General features: G+C 43.4%; 2 protein-coding genes across 2 annotated transcripts in view; one reads left to right on the top strand and one right to left on the bottom strand.

Moving 5' to 3' along the window:
- LOC114441038 (ADP-ribosylation factor-like protein 15) overlaps positions 1-980 on the bottom strand; it is a 79862-nt gene extending 78882 nt beyond the window's left edge. Inside the window, exon 1 of the mRNA XM_028413780.1 lies at positions 558-980. Coding sequence (XP_028269581.1) covers positions 558-569 — 12 coding nt within the window. The 5' untranslated portion in view covers positions 570-980. The remainder of the gene's footprint in view (positions 1-557) is intronic.
- Positions 981-6421: 5441 nt separating this feature from the next.
- snx18a (sorting nexin 18a) lies at positions 6422-16304 on the top strand. Its single transcript, XM_028413777.1, has 2 exons — positions 6422-8336; positions 14924-16304. Exons 1-2 carry the CDS (start codon positions 6809-6811, stop codon positions 15175-15177), a joined length of 1782 nt encoding a protein of 593 aa, XP_028269578.1. The 5' UTR covers positions 6422-6808; the 3' UTR covers positions 15178-16304.
- The last annotated feature ends 5733 nt before the right edge of the window (positions 16305-22037 follow it).

Raw genomic sequence — 22037 nt, 5'->3', positions numbered from 1 at the left:
TTGTTGCACTGTTTCAGCAGCAGCACCCATCCCAGCACTACAATGTGGGCAAAGGCCCAAAAACCCATAATCTCCCAGGGCCAAAGCTGGTACAATGACCAGGATTGAAATCAATCTATATATAAACACACAAATAAATAAATAAAATGGCTTAATCTGACATCTTGACTCAACTTAATCCAACACTACAGAGTGCAGCTTAATCCTCAACAGCAGTGAATCTGGTTGAAAACATCAGGTTCCCATTACATTACATAACGATCAGCTTAAAGATGTGTTACTGGTTAGCTGGTTAAACTAGGTGTTTTAACATGTAAAGTCTGGGTCAACCAGTTACACAACAGTTCTCACACACACACACACACACACTACAGGCTAAACCTGACACATTAGCATAACACTGGACCTAACAAACACGCGAAGAAACACCAGAACCACGCTCAACTGCTAAGAACCACACTCCTGAGTGACATCTCTGTCTTATTAGAGTGCCAAACAAAACCGAACCATCCTTGCAGTAACAGACAATACCAGTGGATTTCTGTTCATGTACTCACCAGATAATCCATGTACTATCGCTGACCAGCCACAGCAGCACGAACTGGTTTTGTAGTAATCCCGTTTTTGCCTCAATAAATCCAAAATGTGATGGATTTTTTTTAGCACACGTCGCTTTTATATTCCCCGCCTTTCGACAGCAGCACAGCAGATATCAGAGAAAGCAGCAGCAGCAGCAGCAGCAGCAGCCCCCTTTTTTCGTGGCTTTTATCAGCAGGAATTTTCGCTGTCTCCTCCGCTAAAGAAGCAAGTTTCACCACAGAAACGACAGAGCGTCCTTAAAACGACGAGCTACGCCTGCTTGTGTGTGTTTTCTCCCGGATAAAACAGCCCCTCTTCCACCGGCGGACTTCCAGTTTTTTTTTTATCACACAGTATCAGTTGAGTGTTTGGTTGAGGAAACTAACGAAGAAGCCCACAGCGCTACGTCACGCACGTCGCGCTGAAGCACGTAGCGTGGTCACATGACCAAACACATGGTGGCTATTTTCATTCTGACGCGGAATCACGGCTGTTAAAAGCAAGTGTTTTCCCTTTTTTTAAGAAGGCATTCCTTTATCAGCAGACACGACGGTTTCATGGATTAAACATGGACGATATTTTTTTTTAACATTTTATTATTTACATTATTAGCACCCGTAAAATTGAGTACGTTTTATGTCTAAAAGTGACACGTGTAACGAGAAACCCAGCTGATTATTAGAGTATTCAGGTTTCTAATAATCTGCATACAGTTTTTTTTTTGTATTTTTGGATGTGTTGAGGATGTTCTGAAAAATACATAAGATGCTCAAGATGTTTACATATAACCAGAATATTCCATAAATCCAGTCATCACCAGGATAATGTAAACATTATCCAGGTTTCTAAACAATCTGGTAATTTAGGTTGTTTATCAAAGTGTTCTCTGTGTTCTTCTAAACAGGTCTAGAAAATCCCAGAAGAGACAAATAACAATCACACTAAAGTTTGTATGAATCAAGCCAGACCTTTCCTGTGTGATGTTTACATGTAAAACACATCACCATTGCATGTAAACACAATGCCCAGTAAAAATAAACATCAGCCTAACCTGCCTGCTAGTGTCTGAAATATAAGACATCCAGAACCACTGTGGATTACACGCCTGAATGCTGTCACCTTGACAGGTGTAAATGTCATGTCGGTCACCACTGTGCATGAGAAACCTCATTGTTTATGACCCATATACATGATAACAACCACATCTCTGATTATCTGTACTGCATTGATTTCTCACAGTTCAGCCACTTTATTACAGGCAACCTGCAGGTGTTATACACAGTAATGATGTTTGGATATGAGGACATTCTTCTTTGTATAGAAGCCTATATATACATGCAAGCTTTAGAGCTGCACAAAACTATGAAATTATGTATTACACAATGTATAATTGATGAAACAAGATGACACAGTGAGAAAAAACACAGAGCAGTGGGGGAAGACTTTAAGCACAGCTGTTAGAAGTAAAAAAAAATCTGAATATTCACATCATGGTTATTTTCGGTGAGGCTTTTCCTCTACTTTCAGGTGTGAGATTCATCACAATCTCTGATGCAAAAGAAATAACATCAAGTTAATGAAACTCTTCATCTTACATAACTCCCCATAACCTTCACGCCAGACGACCAAAATAACAGAAATGAACAAGAATCATCCAACAGGAGGAGAAATCAGGGTGATTATGTGATGTCAGCCCGATTAGAGGAACATCACAACTCACAAGTCTGCTAATGTGATGCGAGCTGCATACTGAAGTGAGTCCTGTTCTCTGGAGACCACACTCCTCCTCAATATTTCATGTGATGTTCTAAAAAGAAAACCTCCCTGGACTCAGTTAAGAGGAAGGCGGACAGGATGTCCTGGGCAGGTTTAAACGGCATGCGAGGTGTTAAAAAGACACCAGAATGTATAACTACAATTGACTGAATGTGCAGGACATTGTTTAAATTACATTGTCCTGTAAGCTCAGACAGTCACACTTGAGAGGAGAGACCTCTGGTGGTCTATAGGAGCATGGTAGCTGTCGTATTAGTGGCTAGAATTTCCCCTACACACATATTTAAATCAGGACTAATCTGTAATATTTTCCTCAAGGACATTATAGAAAAGAGGAGAACTGATGGTCTATGGCCAATAATCTCCCTCATGTGGGCTACAAATGTTTCTATGATTTAAGAGATCAAACACTGACACTTCACATTTTATACTGAGTGAATTGGGTAGATGCAACATTAAAACAGGTCTACTAATTTTTTTATTCTAATTTGTATTTTTTGACGGATTCATGAATCAAAAAGAACTTTAGGAATCAGCCACAAGGGGGCAGCATTGTTTAAGGCACAGCATCATCAAAGGCCTGGTGTTGTCCAGTGTATCCATCCCACAGGAAATGGATTTCTTATGTAATAGGATGTCAACAAAGCTCAGAAAGGGTGATGTAGGTTGAGCACAGATTTAAAAAAGAAGGATTGCTTAAGGATTTTTTCTTTTTTTCTGGTTTATATATATAAATACTGCCCAATAAATCGTGGTTTCTTGAAAGATTCTTTTTATTTTTTGCATTTAATATGGTGTAAAATAAAATGATGAAGCATATGGACTGTAAAACATTACAACAACCCATTGAAATCAATGGTCATGAGTTAAATAGCTGCTCCATATGGCAGGTTTCATTGGAGGGTTTATAGACTGCCCTGAAGCTGCTGGAGTACGCTGTATCCTTTCTGCACCACTAGACCGTAAACATGTAAACTTTCTGTCCCCTTACAGAGGAGAGACAATGTGAGAGTCACCTTCATTTTGCAGATCAGATACAATCTGAACATGCACAGTGGCTCTGTGGAGAATAACCAATTAGTGATATGCTGACTATTATAATCATCTCATTTCTGTCATTCTTTTAAAACAAAACACTTTAAAATTGCAGAATAAAGTTTCACAAACAATGATGGCTTAAAAATAGACGTGTGACTGTCGCTCAGCTCTGACCTCAGTGTGGAGAATGTACAGTAGATCGGTCAGCATGATGTCAGCATTTCTGTAGACTGCATTCCTGTTGCCTGACAGCACATTCCTGCCCAAGATAAACCCGTCTACGGTCTACCACTGACGCCCGTTAAAGACTTATCTAAAAATGCATAAAGCTGAGATCACTGGCTGCATCCTTGAGTTAAATAAAAAAGCTTCTTCTAAATATCTTTAATTTTGATATTTGAATCAAGAAATTGATTTAAGGTAAGACTTCAGTATTTCTCGCCTCTAGAAGTAGCTACAGCTCTCTATCTCTAAGTATTGCATCTTCGGTACCTTTAAGACAATCATGTGCTCAACAATCAGATCACAATGAGAATGTGAAACAACGTATCACTGTGCTTTCAGGTCTGCTGAAAATCAGATGTGAAAACAATCTTCTGTGTGACAACATTAGGGCCTCTGCAGTAAATCAGACATCACAGGTGCTCAAAATGTGACAGAAAACAACATGTTTCTTCCCTTCAAGGCATCATTTGTTGCTTCTTTCTCTCTTTTATAATCAGAGAAATAAGGCCTTGCCTGAAACAGTCATCATCCGATTGGCACCAACCCCAGTATGTGTCACTGATGCACACAATTCATCATGGATGCTGCTGTTATCAAGCTATAGTCCCTCTCCTCTCTCACCTTTAAAAAGCAACATTCTAAGCAGTTGTATACATACAAACATAAAATAATGTAACTTTTGGGTTTAACTGAAAGTATTTTAGGAGAATAACAGGCTTTTTGTGTCATCTGTGACTATAGCAATGCTTTTTAAGGTGGAAATGTTTAGTGCGTAAACATTGGAGAAAACTTTCAGAAAGCTGAGAGGAAGAAGAGTTGCTCGCGAACGATACGTTCAATATGAACGAATCTTTTATATGAATCAGGAGTAACGAGTCCCGTCAGTGAGTGATTCGTTCTCTTGCCACATGGCAGGCAGCTGCATAAGCTCAGTTGGCAGGACAGGAAACAGAAATGATTCGTTCACAAGTCGCCCCCCGGATCGTTGTTCTTTTGTCACGTGACGGCCAGGCCACTCAGGATCAGCAAACGAACGGATCGTTCACGGATTGCTCATCTGTCACATGACAGCTGTAGCTCATAATGTAAAGTGTGTTTGTAAATAAATGCTTTCGAAAATTATATCATGTTGTTTTTGTGTTATACGCCATTAAATAATAAAATATAATAATACATGATCCAGTCATGAAATCATATTTAATCATTGTTTCTTTTAACCTTTTTAAATTTGAATCATATTATTTTAATCATGTTAAACTTTAATAGTTCCTGTACCAATCTGCTGCACATATCTGTGTTCATTTGTCATGTGACAGGCTGCTCAGGCTGCACAGATTCATTCTCGTTCACAGCTCAGGCTGTGTGGGAAGCAGTACACTCTCGTTCATTTGTCACGTGACAGCTACCTAGTCACTGTCACGCTGTTAAACAACAATGACAGGGAGGATGCATGACAGAAGTCACTGGTGTGTATTTGCTCTCTTATGTTTTCACATGCTTTGAATTGCTTGTGGTAGAGACCGGGGCTTGTTGTTACACTTTTTACAGTCTTAAAATTAGTTAATCAGATTGTTAAAAAAATACTTACCAAATGAAAAAAACAAAGTCTTGGGCACAAACTGTGTATTCATTTCATTTTGATATCACTATTCTGTGCAGACTTATCAGCATTTAAATAGGGGGTGCACACATGTGACATGTTGCCCCATCAGCGGGTAAGTTGTCACACGGTGTGAAGTAATAGTTGGCATAAATAAAACAAGAACACTTCAGTTTATTTAATGTTCCAAATAAAAATTGGCCAACTTCACCTCCCTCAAACACCTCAGGTGCTGTGTGGCCATTTCTTGTTTTTCTTGTGTAATTCCTGACAATTTCTTCTCCTGTGAGAAATTGAACAACCACTAACCTGCAGATTCTCTGTGTCTATTATTGCATATACTAAAGTATAGTTGCCCCAAAATGGCTGAGACAATTTCCCCCAAACAGCCATGTTTGCTAATAATAGCCATATTTAAAGTTAGCTTGAAGCAGCACTGACTCAAGTCTATATATACACTATATATACTATATTCTCTCTTCTAACAGGATCAAATGTTAAATGATTGATATTTTTGTTTTTAAGCAGACAACTACAAAAAATATTTAGTTGGTATTTTTTACTTTCATATGTGAATTTGAATGTGTCCTCACCTCAGTTGACAGTGTGCTTTGCTTTTCCCAGACGGGATGTGACATCACATCAAAACTGGTATTCCACTTTTGAGTAGACCCCCTTTGTGGTCAAGTTATTGCAAGTGTGACAACTAACCCGTGTGACCACAAGCCCCGGCCTCCCCTACTTTGTCAGCTGAAGCAAACCATGTTGTCTTCAGTATTTAGTGTTTGAGAACCGCGGCCACGGCTTCTTCACTTCTTTTTAATCACGCTATGGCAAGACTTCCAGTCACCATAGCAACACACAACGCTCAACGCTTCACACCTAATGCACGTCGCCGCTTGACCCTATATCAATGCGCGGCACTATACTACAGAGGGACACGGCGCCACCGGCTGTAAAAAAAATGAACGGAATGACTCACAATAAGATTCGTTCACGTTAGGGTTCGAGAGTAAGTGAATCGAGTCAGTAAAAAGAGTCTAACTTCCCAACACTATCTCCAATATAACTTTCTGTTGGTATCAAACACTCAACAAGTGAAGGATCGTTGTTGATGCACTTGCAGGCGGTTGATTCGTGTTGTCTGGGTGGACTTGCAGTCTGTTGTAGCTCCGCCCTCGATTATTCAGCCTGCTCGACGTGCGGTTGTTGCGCAGCGTGTGAAGACAGAAGCGTCCGACTGGGAGCGGAGGGAGGCTGGAGGAGCTCACGTTAGTGTTGTATTCTAGAGAAACACCGTCAATCCAGGCTCACACACATTGTGCTGTGCGTGGATTAAAAAAAAAAACAAAAAAAAACGCCGCGGTTCCTGTCAGGGTTGATCGTGAAGAAGGAGCGCGCACGGAGGATTTTTACGCAGACGTTTCTCGCGCTGTTAGAAGTTTGTACGCAGAGTTTCAGCTGTAGTTTCGGGTGGGCTGACTGACCTCGTAGCCTGGCTGTTCCTCTCCTCCTGCCCCCCACCCCACCCCCGGCCAGCCAGCCATAAGTGAGCCCGCTGTCCTGCTCTGCCTCCAGCTGCGGTGAATCATGGCGCTCCGAGCCAGAGCGCTGTACGACTTCAACTCCGAGAACCCCGGGGAGGTATCCGTGAAGGAGAACGAAATCGTAACTTTGTACAGCGAGCAGGACATCGAGGGCTGGTTTGAAGGGACAAACAGCAGAGGGGAGAGGGGACTGTTCCCCGCGTCGTACGTGGAGGTCCTGAGGAACGGCGCCGCCTCCACGTTCAACAACAACAGCTGCAGCACATCTGGGGACACTTACCCGGACTCTCGATACGCCAACATCCCATCCGGAGGTTTCGACGGCTCCTTTAAGCCTAAAGTTGAAAACTTTTCTAAGCCTTCTCCTCCTGGTTTCACCACTTTCTCAGTTCCGCTGCAACAACACCCTCCACAGCCACAGCAGCAGCCACACTCTTACTCACAGGCCAGCCAAGGCAGTGATGATGACTGGGATGATGATTGGGATGACAGCTCCACTGTGGCAGACGAGCCAGGGACTGTAGGGGGAAGGTACCATGACTTTGAAGGCAATGGACCCGCTACTTACAGAGTGACAACGTCCTCAATGTCAAGAGGTAACGCACAGCAAGCAAAGAGCTCAGCCACAGTCAGTAGAAACCTGAACAGGTTTTCAACCTTTGTGAAGTCAGGAGGAGAGGCGTTTGTGCTCGGGGAGGCATCCGGCTATGTGAAAGACGGGGATAAGATCTGTGTGGTGATGGGTCAGTATGGCCCGGAGTGGCAGGAGAACCCTTACCCGTTCACCTCCACTATTGATGACCCCACAAAACAGACCAAGTTCAAGGGCATGAAAAGCTACATTTCCTATAAGCTTACACCCACACACACTCAGAACCAGGTGAACAGGAGATATAAGCACTTTGACTGGCTGTACGCTCGACTGGTGGAAAAATTCCCCGTCATCTCAGTGCCACACCTCCCGGAGAAGCAGGCCACAGGTCGCTTTGAGGAGGACTTCATTTCCAAGAGGAGGAAAGGCCTCATATGGTGGATGAACCACATGACCAGCCACCCTGTCCTGGCCAGGTGTGATGTTTTCCAGCACTTCCTCACCTGTAGCAGCACAGACGAGAAGGCCTGGAAGCAGGGCAAGAGGAAGGCGGAGAAGGACGAGATGGTCGGAGCCAACTTTTTCCTCACCATCAGTACCCCGACGGCACCGCTCGACTTCCAGGAGGTGGAGAGCAAAATAGATGGATTCAAGACTTTCACCAAAAGAATGGACGATAGCACCTTGCAGCTCAACGCCACTGCCAACGAGTTCGCCCGCAAGCAGATCAGCGGCTTCAGGAAGGAGTATCAAAAAATGGGGATGTCATTTAAGGTCCTGAGCCAAGCCTTTGAAATGGACCAGCAGGCCTACTCAACAGGACTCAATCAGGCCATCTCCTTCACCGGGGACGCATACGAAGCCATTGGGGAGTATTTTGCAGAGCAGCCCAGCAGGGATCTTGACCCAATCATGGATTTGTTAGCTCTTTACCAAGGACACCTGGCCAACTACCCTGACATCATCCATGTCCAGAAAGGTAAAACAGACAACGCTGTTGTACACTGATTTATCACTTTACAGTCAAACTGACACACACAGTTTAAATCTCATAGTCCTCTTGCCTCCTCTAAACTTAATACTCATAAAAACATTAAAATGAACCAATATGGTAACTGTGGGATCATAAATACAGTTTCCAAACTTCACTCTCTGCCTCAAACGTAGCTGAGGTTCAGTCAACAGCTTTTAAAGTCAAGCAAAGTGTGCCTGCCGACCATGCTTCAGGCTGCTGTCAGGTCAACAATACGTCACTTTGCAAAACAAATAAGTCTGTTTGCATTTGGAATGGAGTTTACACGCTGCTGCCACTGTGTGCACCACCTGCTGAATCAAATCACCCGTGTTTGATTTTCCATTGCTGGTATAGCATTACAGAGAATGTCCATCACAATCACTGAAAAGGGGGGGCTTCAAAGAAATGATGCGTTTTCTGCTCTGTGAACGTATTGTCGGACTAATCGAGGCCATCCTCCTACATGACCCTAACTCAATCATTGTTGTCATTGTGTGGCAAAATGTCACTCACATGAGTGGCGGCACTGTTGTGTAAAATGCACAGCATTGTAGAACTGAGAGGGATGCTCTCTCTCTGCTGCTGCTGCTGCCGTATGTGAGAACATGTTTCCATAGTCTAAAAAAAAAACTGTTTCCCACCTGGAACAGGACACAACATAGGACGAGAACCAATGTACACTTACAAGATTAAAAGATGATGAGGGCTAATCCTTCTCATTCCATGCATTATTTCCAGTCCTTGTTCTGCTTCACTCAAATCACATGACTCTCATCAGAGCAGGAATTAATCCTTATAGCTTCATGCTCCATAAAAAAAAGAACTTCAGTTTGTCATTCTGCTGCTGGCCATCTTGGTTTATCATCACACAAACACACACACACACACAGGGTCCATTCATGCCACAATAGACGGCACTGTGGGAAACAGGACAGACTGTGTTTAGGCTGCAGTGGGACTCAGAACTTCCCAGTCAAATCAAGTTTGCCACGTAGGCCACACACAGCCCAAATAAGGTGACACAGACATTTACACAGTCGTGTTGTGATAAGCACGCAGCCTAATTCTGCAGATAAGAGGGTTTGGAAGACCTTGCTGCAAGGCACAATCCTGGAGAAAAGACACACATGTGCTGGAAGGTTGGAAACAAAGCTGATGGGAGAGACAGGTGGAGATAAAAGGAGAGCCACACGAAGCGCTCTGAATCTAAAATTACTTTGATCTCATCTGGTTTTTACTGTACTGAGGCTGCTTAGTTCCTCTATTTGCTTTCCTCTGAGTCATTTTGCAAGTGAGGAATCCATCCTCTGTGTTTCTAAGACACAAATTCTCTGCTGCTTTTCCCATCAGTAAAATGCTGTTAACATTTATAATGGTACAGTGACAGTGACATATTGGAGCAGTTAATGGGCCTACTGACGTTTCCCAAGTCACATTAATATGGGAAAACACTGACTTTTGTCACCTGACTTGTTGATAAGGCTTCCAGTGTAGTGACAATAAATCAACTACACACAGTAGTTTGTCAAAATGGATAGTTAAAGCCATCATGACATCACTCATCTTGGTCAGTGGCTACAACAGGCAAAGAGGTGAGATGTGGCAAATGTTTAGAGTCCAGTTTGTGTTTGCACTTTTGGAAATGGTCATTTGAGAACTGCAGTTTTTGGCACTTCCACACCATCTTCCTTTTTTTTCAGCTCCACTTTGCATGACTGGACAATTTGCACATTGTTTTTGGAAATCCAAACTCTCAGAACAACCTTCTTCCTTGCCTCCTGATTGTATGTAGAAACACTTAGATGTAGATGAAGAACCCACTCTATAGCTGGGACATTAATGCTTATTTAATGCTTGACACTTGACACATGTTAAGAATGAGAAGAGTAGGTGTCATAGAGCCTTAGTCTGCCTTCCTCTCAGTCTTGCATATACTCACTTCCTTTTTTGTGGGTCCCATCTGATGCTTGTTTGGTTTATATGCGCCACATGTGGAGGAAACTTCCACAAGTGTTATTCCTCTGTTGTGTAATGGTTGCTCATTGTTGTCTTCGTCCAGTTACACACCTGAAAAGAGGCTAGGTCACATCCTCTGCTGTCATCAGCCCGAGTGCACATTTCCGCAGCAGAAGTGGATTGATAGAAACTCACTGTAAGCTGCGAGTGGAAGAGTCAATACTCCAATCTTTAAATCAAACATGGTGAACATCGCTGCTCTGTTTGTGTCAGAGCGCCTCTATTAATAGCTTCATGGTTTGTTTGTTTGTTTTTTTTTGTTTGTTCCATCTCATTTAGGATCTCAGGCAGGTTTTATTCATCCAAGCACAACACTGAAATGTGAGCTTCCCCACTGAGGGGACATTGACCATCACCCTATTGATCTCCACCTCTGCAGGGACCTCATAAGCCATTAGTGGGCAGCCTGGCAGGGACCATGTTAGCTCCTGCTGGTCATATCTGACAAACTATTGAGCTTTTATTTTTGTCTCAATCTGATTTTGAGGCTTTGACACCATTAGGGTGTTTTGTTTCTTCATATGCTGAGCTCAGAGAAAAGGGAAAACCCATGTTTAACTGATAAGCAGCTATTGAAAGTACATGTTAAATGCCCGTATTCAGGGACTGATGTTTATTGAATACTAAAACTAGAGCCCGGCTAGCTCCCTGGATAACAGACAATAGACAGTATTCCTCGTCAAGGTGGAAAGCTGGAAATGATGGAGTCTGATGGTGAAAATGTCTTTACATTATTTGTATGGAAGCATTTTGATGAATGAAAACAAATAGCAGCAGAGTGACTGACATGGCGAACACAAGCACCATGTCCACCCACAGAACCACCACAGCTGTCTGCCTGTAAATGTAATTTTCCAGTCATATATTTAATCTTGAAATCTTGTGAGTTGAGTGCATCATCACACCTCTTGTGTAGCTATTTGTTGCCACTTTTACTTTAGTAAAAGTCAGGGTTGCTGTCATAAACTCAGAACAGTCAGCACTGAACCTATACGCACGAGGGAGCCTCTGCATCGGCTGAGTCCCATCATCCTTCACTCAGAGCGAAGCAAAAAGACAACATACAATGAAAAAAGTTTACACTAGACACTAAGACATATAGGCTCATATAACTGGCCGATCGAAAAGTCAGTTGGGCTCTAATTAAAAGTTGCATTTGGGTCGATCACCGCATGATTAAAGCTATAAATGCTTAGTACTCAGTGAGCTAATATTGATCTTCCTGTGAGGCTTCTTAGAGGAAAAACCTGTTGAATGTGTGTCTGAGAGCCTGACGGTGTACTTTGGTCTACTGTCAACATGACGTTCTTTAACTAAAACAACAAAGCCAAACAGCAGAGGCTCTGCTGTTTGATCAAAGTAAGGATCTAATCTTTTTACTGTAGTCTGCTGTTTAATTTAATCAGAGATAGATGGATGAATAAAGATGAAGTCAAGTCTTTTGAATTAAAGTTAACTAGCTTGGCCTATTTTATGTATCCTGCTAATTTCACCTATTCAGCACCTCCCCAAATTGAGCAGAAGTTGTCCGATCTAATCACACTTTTATCACCACATGAGGCGATAAAACCATGGCAGGCGGGTGAGGCGGGAGCGCACCGATTTACAAGGATGTCAGGTTTTTCCTGCTGAGTCAGCATTCAAGCTGACACTCTTCCTGCACTGATGCCTGATATACTGTTACAGATGATTTTAATGTCCTGTAATGCACAAGCACATGACAGGAGTGGTGCAGCGATGAGAGAGAGAGAGAGAGGGGGGGGGTAGCTGCTGGTTGTTCAGGTCACAGGCCCCGCAGTAGCTCGGTTGTTGTGTAACCAGAGATTACGTAAGAGCTGGAGCGGCTGCCTTCACGGAGCCCAGGAAGGGCTCTGTGCCACCTCCGTACACCCAGGGAGGACTTCAGCACAGGAGCAGGATTATCTGCACTTTTATCTTATACACCATAGAATAGAAGGGTGTTACACAGCTTATTTATCATTAATGCAGGGTTAAATATTAGCTTTTAACTATTAACAAACTGTAGTTCAAATAGACTTAACTCCAGGAGTCACAATGTGCATTACAGCATCACAAACAGGGTCTATTGTGATGAGGTCACAGATGCCTTGGATCTAAAACTGTGTGTAAAATCAACAGTGCACAGAGCCTGTGCAATTACAAGTGGGTGATTGATAAGTTTGTGACCCAGTGTTGTAGCAGAGACAGCCTAGATGAAGACTCCTGGACAAGATTCATGACAAGATCAATGCATAACTCATCGGAGCTGGAGCGTGTGACCAAAGTGTTGACTCAGTATGAGAGGGGAATTCAGCATCACGAGGCAAGAGACACTGAGGCAGCTTCTGATCCTGATTCTGAGGTGATTTGTAAACCTGCTGCGTTCACATTATAAGCCCCATTATTCAATTCTAAATTTTGAGTGCACTACGTGGAAAAGGGGCACCTTTATTAAAGAGGTCTGATCTCTGATACAGCTGAGACACAACAGGATTCAGCGTGGGAAGCTGACAGGAGGAGTTCTCTTCCTGCAGGATGACGCTGTGTAGCCCACAGCTCCACAGTGGAGATGGCTGCCATCCAGGAATGTGGGTTTAAACTCTCTGACTACTACCTCTTCCCCAGAATGGAGGAGGAGGAGGAAGAGTGAGATCTGTAAATGTAGTTGTAATTTTTTATGCTTCACCTTTGTTTGTATATAATCAGTTAATGGTGTAAAGAATCAATTAATAGTGAAAACATACATGGGATTAATGGGATTAGTGCTTCTGTTTGTGCATGGCTTGCGTGCAGCAGCTGTGAAAATGATGTGGCTCTGCATGCCTGCAGTTTGCTGACACTGTCTTCTCTGAGTGAAGTGAACTCTTGCCTTTCTCATAAAGTCTCCATGGTAACAATTATTCCTTCTTAGTCCATTAGTGGGCTTTTAAAATACAGAAAGCTAGAGACCTTCAAGGTACAGTAAACACCATGGAGGATTTACATTCAAGTTTTTGGACATCTTTTATATCCTGTTTCTGTCCTGTTTGTTGTGCAGATGAAGGCAGCTGGATGTTTTTTTTCCAGTTTTATTTCTTTTGGAGAGGAAGGAAGGTAAAGAGATTGAGTGCTGTCATATATAGACATATAAGGGAAGTGTTAAAAGGCGGTCATAAAGCTGTTTTGTGAGCTTTAACAGAAGCGAAATGACTGGTGGCTTAGGTCAGCAAGACCTCTGTGGTTTTTTTCTGAAGTGTCAACCGAGCACTGGTGACGCGGCTCACAATATGACAAAGAACATCCCATGACAATGTAATACAGGATGTTTCACGGCACGGCCACCTCCACACTCCCTGCCCTGCAGACGGCAGTGGGTGGAGCAAGCTGTCAGTCACTCATCTTGCTACATGTTGATTGTGATGTTAAAGCAATTACAACATGCATGTGTCAACGCTCAGGAACGTCACATGCTCACGTCGGAATCAGTTTTCTGACTGAGCAGTCACTCTGCAGTACACAACACAGACACTAAGAGCGCTAACGCAGAAATCCTCATTGAATTTGGGTAGATATAGTTACACATGTTGTCACATCGTGCCAGTTTCTCCTGCTTTACAACACAACATTTGATTTCCTGTGTTACTGGGTCATAAAATGTCAACAGTTTGAAAAGCCATGAGCTCCTGGTGTTATGATCCTGCCTTCTGCTCCCTGTCGAACCATCTGTCTGTAAACGTTAGAGGCTAATTTCATGCTTTGGCACCAGAATAACCGAAAACCTTATTCTGCAGCAAGCAAAACTAGGCAGCGTTGTTTTAAGAGGGAGCAGCACTGACAGTTGCAAATGTGTGTGAAAAGCATTCAAGCTGCAAGGTTGTCTGAAAACTTGTGCCGCAAGAGTCGACCACAATGACCACAGCTTGTTTCTGACATGGTGATGATACTCTCAGTATGAGTGTATGGATTTTTTTTTCTCCAGTTCTTTTAAAGTATGTAAAGTCACAACCTGACGTGGTTGCCGATCTCTCTATTCTCCAACAAAAAAAGTCCAAAAAGTTCTCTTTTTATATCTCCAGCCAATTTGTTGACAAGTAGTCCATAAAAAAAGATCACTTAAAATGCTTTGGAGCTAAAAGACAAGAGATATGTATTCATGGAAAAATATTGTAGCTCTCTGGACACGTACAGTTTTTGCAAGAGCAGATAAATAATTCCAGTAAAATCCATTTTTTTACACTTCAGCTCTCAACCTGTGCAGCCGGTCACAAAGTGTCCTTAAATGGTTGGAAAAGACTTTGCAGTGACATAATGTAGCGGATATTTTTGGACTTGTGGACTTCTCATAATCTCTAACTTTAGATACAAATGCAGCTCTGGTTCTCAGAGAGTTTGGAACAAACTGGTTTGTAGCCTTTCTGCCATTTTTGGTGACTTTATTTGAGAGGTTGAAGGTTAAGTTTGAGTAACCTGCTTGTGTGTAGGAGGATGTTTCTCCTTTGGTGCTTTGTGACCACAGAGACCTCTCTTAACTTCCGCTTGTTTTCCTCTCCACACAGGAGCCCTGACAAAGGTGAAAGAGAGCCAAAAGCACGTGGAGGAGGGCAAGATGGACCGAGCGCAGGCCGAAGGCATCAACGACCGCTGCAACATCATCTCCTGCGCCACGATGGCCGAAATCCAGCACTTCCATCAGATCCGCGTGCGAGACTACAAAGCTCAGATGCAGCACTTCCTGCTGCAGCAGATCGCCTTCTTCCAAAAAATCACAGGAAAGCTGGAGGAGGCTCTGAAGAAATACGACAACGCGTAATGACTTGGCTTGGCTCAGCTCATGGGGTTTTTTGACCTTGGCGATGAATTGGCCGCGCACCTCCCCTCGGCCAGCACAGTGGCGTTTCGGGCAAACGACAGCCAGCACAACACTGCTGCTGAATCCCTGCTTATCCAGCAGGGAGATTGACATATTCAAGGAGATTCCAGTAATAATGACATTTCAAACCAAACCCAGGTTTCTGTGTTCAGTGTTGGCCACATTTTTGGGGGGGGGAAACTGGATGTCCTTGTTTAGGAGAGGACGTTTCAATACAAACAAAGGTCTTATTCTTTATTAGAAATCAATCCTGGTGCACCTCTTGGTCCGGTGCGTGGGTGAATAAAATCTAATCAGAGCAGAGAGAGAGAGAACCTTGCACTCGCTGTTATCTACACCTCTGGTGAAATCGAAGGTTTTTAGCCTTACGACTGTTTTTACTGCAGGCGTGGCGGCGCTCTGGTGGCTAACACACTGCCTTCTGGAAACACACACAAACACTTCCTGGTGCATTTCTCCTCCGAGACAAACAGGACAGAATGTTTACATGTCTCCTCACTGTCTCGCTGTGCCTTCTCTGGACTTCTTTGTTACTATAGTTACTTAAAAAAAAGCTTTATATACTGTGTATGTAGGAATATATTGTTTTATGTTTTCACAGAGCTTTGAACGAGGGCAGTGTCTTTTATGGGAAAGTATATTATTATTATTATTATTCGCTGTGTTTTCATTTTCATTTTGCATCAGGCTGATCTGCTTTGGAAATTAGAACCCAGGCTTTACTCACAGCACAGCAGGCAGAGTTTAAGAGCCGCTGCACTGAACTCTGGTTTTTAAGCTTAGTTTTTTTGGAGGGGTAGTGTTCAGAGGCAGGCTGTTAGAGGGTTAGAGGGCTCCTCTCCTGTTTTACTAACGCATTTCAACTGTACTGATGTTTTTAACCCTTATGATGCCGGTTGCATCGTGACGACATCAATGTAGACGGAGAGATGCAAAATAAACTCACAGAAAGATGCACCGACTGCTCCTGGGTTTTTTCTTTTTTTGTTAAATGTTAATACTACTGCACACAGCTTCAGCAGTCAGCATGGTGAACACCTGCACGTCAATCAAACATTATCAATTATTGACACTAGGCGAGTCTTATTAAAGTGCAGCTCCTGTGTGCTGCTGGTCATTTTGAAGCTGTTTTTTCTTCCTGCGGTTAGAGTGCATTGAGCTCTTTTTAGGGTGGCTGTGGCTCAGGTGGTAGAGTGGATATCTATATTTGTTCCCCCTGCGATAGCTGCACACTGTTGTGTCCCTGGGCGAAATACTTAACCCTAAGTTGTTCCGAGAGGTTGCACCATTGGTGTGTGAATGATAGTATTATGTGCATTTAAATACAGACCACCTCACTGGCCTAAATATAAGTGATAATGGTCTTTTTTCACATTATCTATGGAAATGTGGGGTAAAATATAAATGCTAGTGGTCACATTTTTTAATTATCTAGCTTTGCTGTGAAGTACAACAAAGCAACAACACAACTGAGACCTTAACTGCAACCTAGTCTTATTTGCTGTGCTTGAATATGTAAGAAGATGGAGACAACTTCAGTGTTTTACAGTAATGTTAAGGTGCTTTGTGGCCAAAACAAAAGTATAAAGAAACAGAAATTACTTAAGAAAAACATTGATTATTTATTTGTTATTACCATGCTATCAATGTTATATGTCATGACAACCTTAGGGTGAGCAGAGATATGATGAAAAAGGTGCTGATGGGTTAATTAATTTGCCTGTTAGATCCTTCAAATTTGATGCGACTTCTGTAGTGTCACCACTACACAAACCGTGCAGCTCGGCAGGTTTCCTCGGCTGCGTCCCTGGAGGACTGGTGTGCCGTGTCTGTGTTTCACAGCTCGGCTCACAGATCTGCTGACAGCACCAGAGCCCGGCCCGGGCCATCTGGGACATCTGGTCACTGTTAAAAAGTGTCGGAGTGGATGACAGCGAGCACAGAGTGAACAGGGGAGAAAAAAAAGGTCAAAAAACAGCTGGGAGAGATTTTCATCACCACCGACACCACCCAGAACTGTGATAACACAGAGGCAGAACAAGAGGGAGGAGGGTGGGGGGGGGTTCTTATTCACAGATCGTATGATATGTCCGAACAAAATGTTTCCTGGTCCTGCTAGCCTCTGACTCCTGTTGTCGGAATGAAGCAGCAGTGTTTTTTTGCCTGATAAGGATCCAGTTTGACAGATGTGACGCTGAGCAGTCGATATGCATCAGGTTTCATCTCCACTGCGTCACAGTGGGAACAAACCGGTTCTGTAATTATATACTGACATAATGTAGAAATATTCATTTTCTTTTGTCACCGGCAGATCATCTCTCAGAGACCTCAGAAATGTGTTAATGTCTTTGACTCTCATAGTGACGAGTTCCTGCGACCATGAACACAGTGGTGTCATCTGCATCATCAGCAACAGAATACTGTCATAATAATAATGAAGCTCTAAGTTCAATCAGGAAGGCTCTGTTCTCTTCATCGGTGATTAAAGCACGCCATCCAACTACCTGCTCTCTATCCACCTCCCTGATCTCTCACTCTCCCTCTTTTTAACCTCCCACTCTGGCCAGGTGATTTATAGAGCACTTCCCTCACCATTTATCTGTCGGCCCGTCCCTCACCTACCTAATCACAGCTTAGCAGAAAATCTAATAGTCTTTCGTCTCTCCTCCTGCTGCTTTTCTGATCGACTCTGGCAACCCTCCTCCACCCCAGGCACCACTAGATTCATGCCAGTTCAAGGCCTTCTCTCTTCTGCTCTCCAGCCTTCAGATTCTAGTGGGCCTCTCCTTCTGCCCCCCCCCCCCCCCCCTTTGGATGGCATTGGGGTCTAAAAAGCCAAAGCATATTCTTTGTACTCTCATTCAGTTACCCGAGTCTCTCCTGGTTGAAATAATAATATCACTGCAGGCTGGTGATGACAATAGTGAAAGAGCTGTGTGTTCTCATTTACATCACATGGCTATATCATGACATATAAATCTTATTTAGGACCACATCCTCCAGTCTGATTCAAAAGTCAGGACTCACAGTGGGAACTGTGTGACAGGAAAAGCCTTGTGATGTGAACGCAGCCTAACTCTCCTGCTGCTAAAGCACTTTAGCTGCAATCTGTTGCACTACTGTTTACACTGGCACCAACAAATCTCCTTTGGTTTGACCACTGCATCATCCAGTGAGATCAGTTACAAACCCTAACGTGTTACAGCTGCCACCCTCTCCTCTCCTTGTAGTCTCAGCTTTTTAGACAAAACTCCACATGATGCACAAACCCTGGAGCAATCTCATCCCTCCGGCCTCCTGTTACTGCTGCCAGCGCCTCAGGAAATGGGTGCTCCTGTTTTCACATTCCCGTCTGCAGGGTTTGGGTTGCTGTGAATGTGTAAAATCAATAAATTAAGCCACATATGCCTAACAAGTGCAAATATTGTGAGTCAGGTCGTGGTCTTCGGTGCAGTGCGGTTATTTTAAGAGGGAAAAAAAAGAAAGGGAGGGCTTCATTCACCACAGTCTAGCACGCAGGAAACACAACAGCTCTCAATTGAGATGTGGAATTTTCATTCTGTACCAGCAGCTGGCTACATTCCACAGACACAAACGACGAGTGTGTGAAACCAATGACCACAAGAGCAGCGCCGGAAATACCTTCCAGATACTGCGGGGGCGGGGAGGGGCGGTGATAACAGAGCATGACACATATATAACTGCTGATAAGTGAGACAGAGATTCTGCAGGATTTGTTCTGGGAAGAGTTTGTAAACAGCATCTCGGCGCTAACAAGAAACACCACATGACCCATATCACTGCTCCTGTGAGACAGCTCTGGCTCTTCCTTTTGGAATTCACCGAATGTAACCCAGAAACATTGTGTACCTTTGTACTCACTGAGATGGGGGGATGAGCCAAAAAAATGAGAAATTCTGGCTGAACATCTTCCCAGCTGCTGCAGAAACGTGTCCCCCTCTGCTCAATAGCAGCATGTCTTTCTGTCTTCATACTCGGGGTGTGGTTGGCACCGACATGCTGAACAGTAGTTGGGTTTACTGTAATAAGCTGGCACTGAAATTTAACCACCTCGCCTTCATAAGGACTGAATCAGTGTCTCAAGATTCTCATCACACACAGATCTGATTCCTCAGACCTCAACGCCCATGCTCCGTTTTTTTTTTTTTTTTACATTCAGTGTCCTTGCCTTACACTCCCATGACATAACTTCACACTGAATGCCATTGTGAGTTTGACCCTGACTTCCTCTCATTGCTTCATGCTGATTAAAGCCTTCCAAATGTTACACTATAATAGCAGGAAATGCCCTGAGGCAAACCACAAAAATTTCATCCCTCATATATTTCTACTATAATACTTTTATTTAAAAGAGGAAGTGTGTAAAAAAACAGGAGAGACAGGATTTCTGTTAGAAGGAAATGTTTTTTTTTGAGATGGCAGCACAATATATTAACGATGAAAAAAGCAGAACAAGTTGTTCTTGCTTCGGTGTGTTGAAACAGCTGTCGTCTGCTGTTCCATATTGCACCTTGGTAGCTGGAAATGTGGGCTCTAAGAGTGCTGATGTTGTTCAGATGCCGCAGGATTGGTTCAATAATCTGGAGCTCAGGTAGACACAAGGAAGGAATTGTTCCTGTAGATCATCTTACGTGAACATTAGATCAAATGGCTCAGCTAAACAACAGCATGCAGGTCAGATCTTCTTTGTCTATGCAGGTAAATCAGAGGCAAACTTCTAAGTGCTGTGTCTCCTCTTTTGTTTTCCTGCTTCTGGAATGTGAGGCGTTTGCCCGTGCTCAGCGTATTCCTGCTGGAGAGACCGGGAGTCTGGCTGCATCTGTTATCAATTACTGTCCCCACCGGGCCTTTCATCTGGCACTGGGGCTGAGGGGGAACCCTGTCCTGGCACTGATGACACACTCAGGTGCACACAGGCAACTATAAGGCACTGAGAAGAAACAGATTCTGGGTCCCTGGGAGATCCCCTCCCTCCAGCTCTGGCTTCACATTACAGTCCCAGCAGTGCAATCCCTCCATGGAATGGAGGACATTTAATGATTTCATCCACTGTGTTGTCACAGGTGTAAAACCAAAATCTGTCATTTGAAGCGTGTGTTTCTGCGACAGGAAGGTTTGCTGCTTATCTGCTGATAATGGCCACGGCCGTCAGTATGAGGTCAAACACAACGATTGCATCAGCGCTCTCTTCTTCTTCTGCTGACATGCCTGACATTTTTACACCCTGACATGTTTTTAGATGAATCAACCAGAACAGCTTGTGCTAATCTTGTGTCATTCATCGTGTATTAATTAAGTCTAACAAGCGCTCCCAAGGATCAGATTGTAAGAACACCACTTAAGAGTCATTTAGTGAATGTCAGCATTGTTATTTTCTTGATTTAAATGTTCACAAAGCAGCTGAGAAATAACATTAAACCAGGTCAAACCCACAGCAGAGCGTGTTTCTTTGCATCGTTTTAGCATTTTTTAATAAACCCCTCAGCAGTGCTGTTTAAATGTTGTTTTTCCTCTTAAAGCAGTGGCCTTACCAGCACACCATGGTTTTACAGGAAGCGTGATTAGACAAACGTGTGGGCCCGGTCAGCAGCTCCCATGAGATCATGCACTGACCTCAGCACAGCAGCACCTCTGCCCACTCCCGGGGGCGAGGCCGCCGCCAACACTGAAACAGACTCAGACGTGCTACACCCTGCTGATGAAACATGAGTTCAGGCTAAAATCACATTTAGAATTTGTACAGAGCTTAATATGATGTACGGTAAACAACAGGTTTCCATCAGTGGTTTTAAATAGCTGAAAAAAAAACCAGAAAGAGTTGTCACATTTTGGGTTTCTATGGCAGTGGGACGATAAAATCAACTTCCTGCGACAACCACGCCCAGTGTCAGTGTGACCAGCAGAATGTTTCACTGCTGAATTACACAGCAAACAAATGGAGAAAGTCCAGCTTTTATTTAAGCAGCATCTGGATGAGCAAGACTAAAAGTCTTTCCCCACATTATACCAATGCAACTGTGTTGAATAAAAGACAAACACACTATGAAAATATAAGCAGATAAAACTGGACTACTACTCTTTACAGACAGGAAGTATCATTTTGTCACTTCCAGAAAGCCGTTAAAAATGTTCGAGTCATCCTGCACTAACTTCTCTTTCTATGGAGCTGTTTTAAGACCAGGTCAGTGGCTCTGACCGTCTGACCTGCCTCAGCTCCTGGTCAATCCAAATACAGGCAAAGAGGAGAGGAGCTTCTGAAGCTGAGGCCAGCTGGAAGTCACAAAAGCAGGAAACTCACGATTTTAAAACGGTCACATGTAAACTGCATAACATTATTCATAAAAGCAGTTTTGAACCAGTTGTTATTTAAGGCGAATACAACCGAGATCAAAGATAAAACTTAAAACTACACCTAACGGTGGGTTAAAACAAGACTGTTCACAAGGGGCACTAAATCCCTGGAAACGTTACGTGTAACTAGTATTTCTGCTGTAAAGACGGACATGTTAACATGGTCTACAGGGGTTTAACTCAGTTTTAAAGCTGCCCCCAGAGGCTGCAGGGGGAACTGCAGTTTTTGACACTTCCGCATAGGTGAGCCCTGAAAGTTGCCACTTGATGCTGACCAATCAGAGGGCTTTTAAAAGAAGGCAGAGGTTGGCCAACCTTAACATGTAAACATGTGTAAGCAACAATATGAACTCTTTCATTGGAACTTTAAAGCAGCATAGTCCTCAGAGGATGAACCCTGTTTATAGTAACCGTTCCCCTGCCGCTGC

Source organism: Parambassis ranga, chromosome 9, assembly GCF_900634625.1.
Source record: "Parambassis ranga chromosome 9, fParRan2.1, whole genome shotgun sequence".
Taxonomy (NCBI): domain Eukaryota; kingdom Metazoa; phylum Chordata; class Actinopteri; family Ambassidae; genus Parambassis; species Parambassis ranga.
The sequence above is the reverse complement of the archived record's forward strand: the minus strand, read 5'-3'. Positions and strand labels throughout refer to the sequence as shown.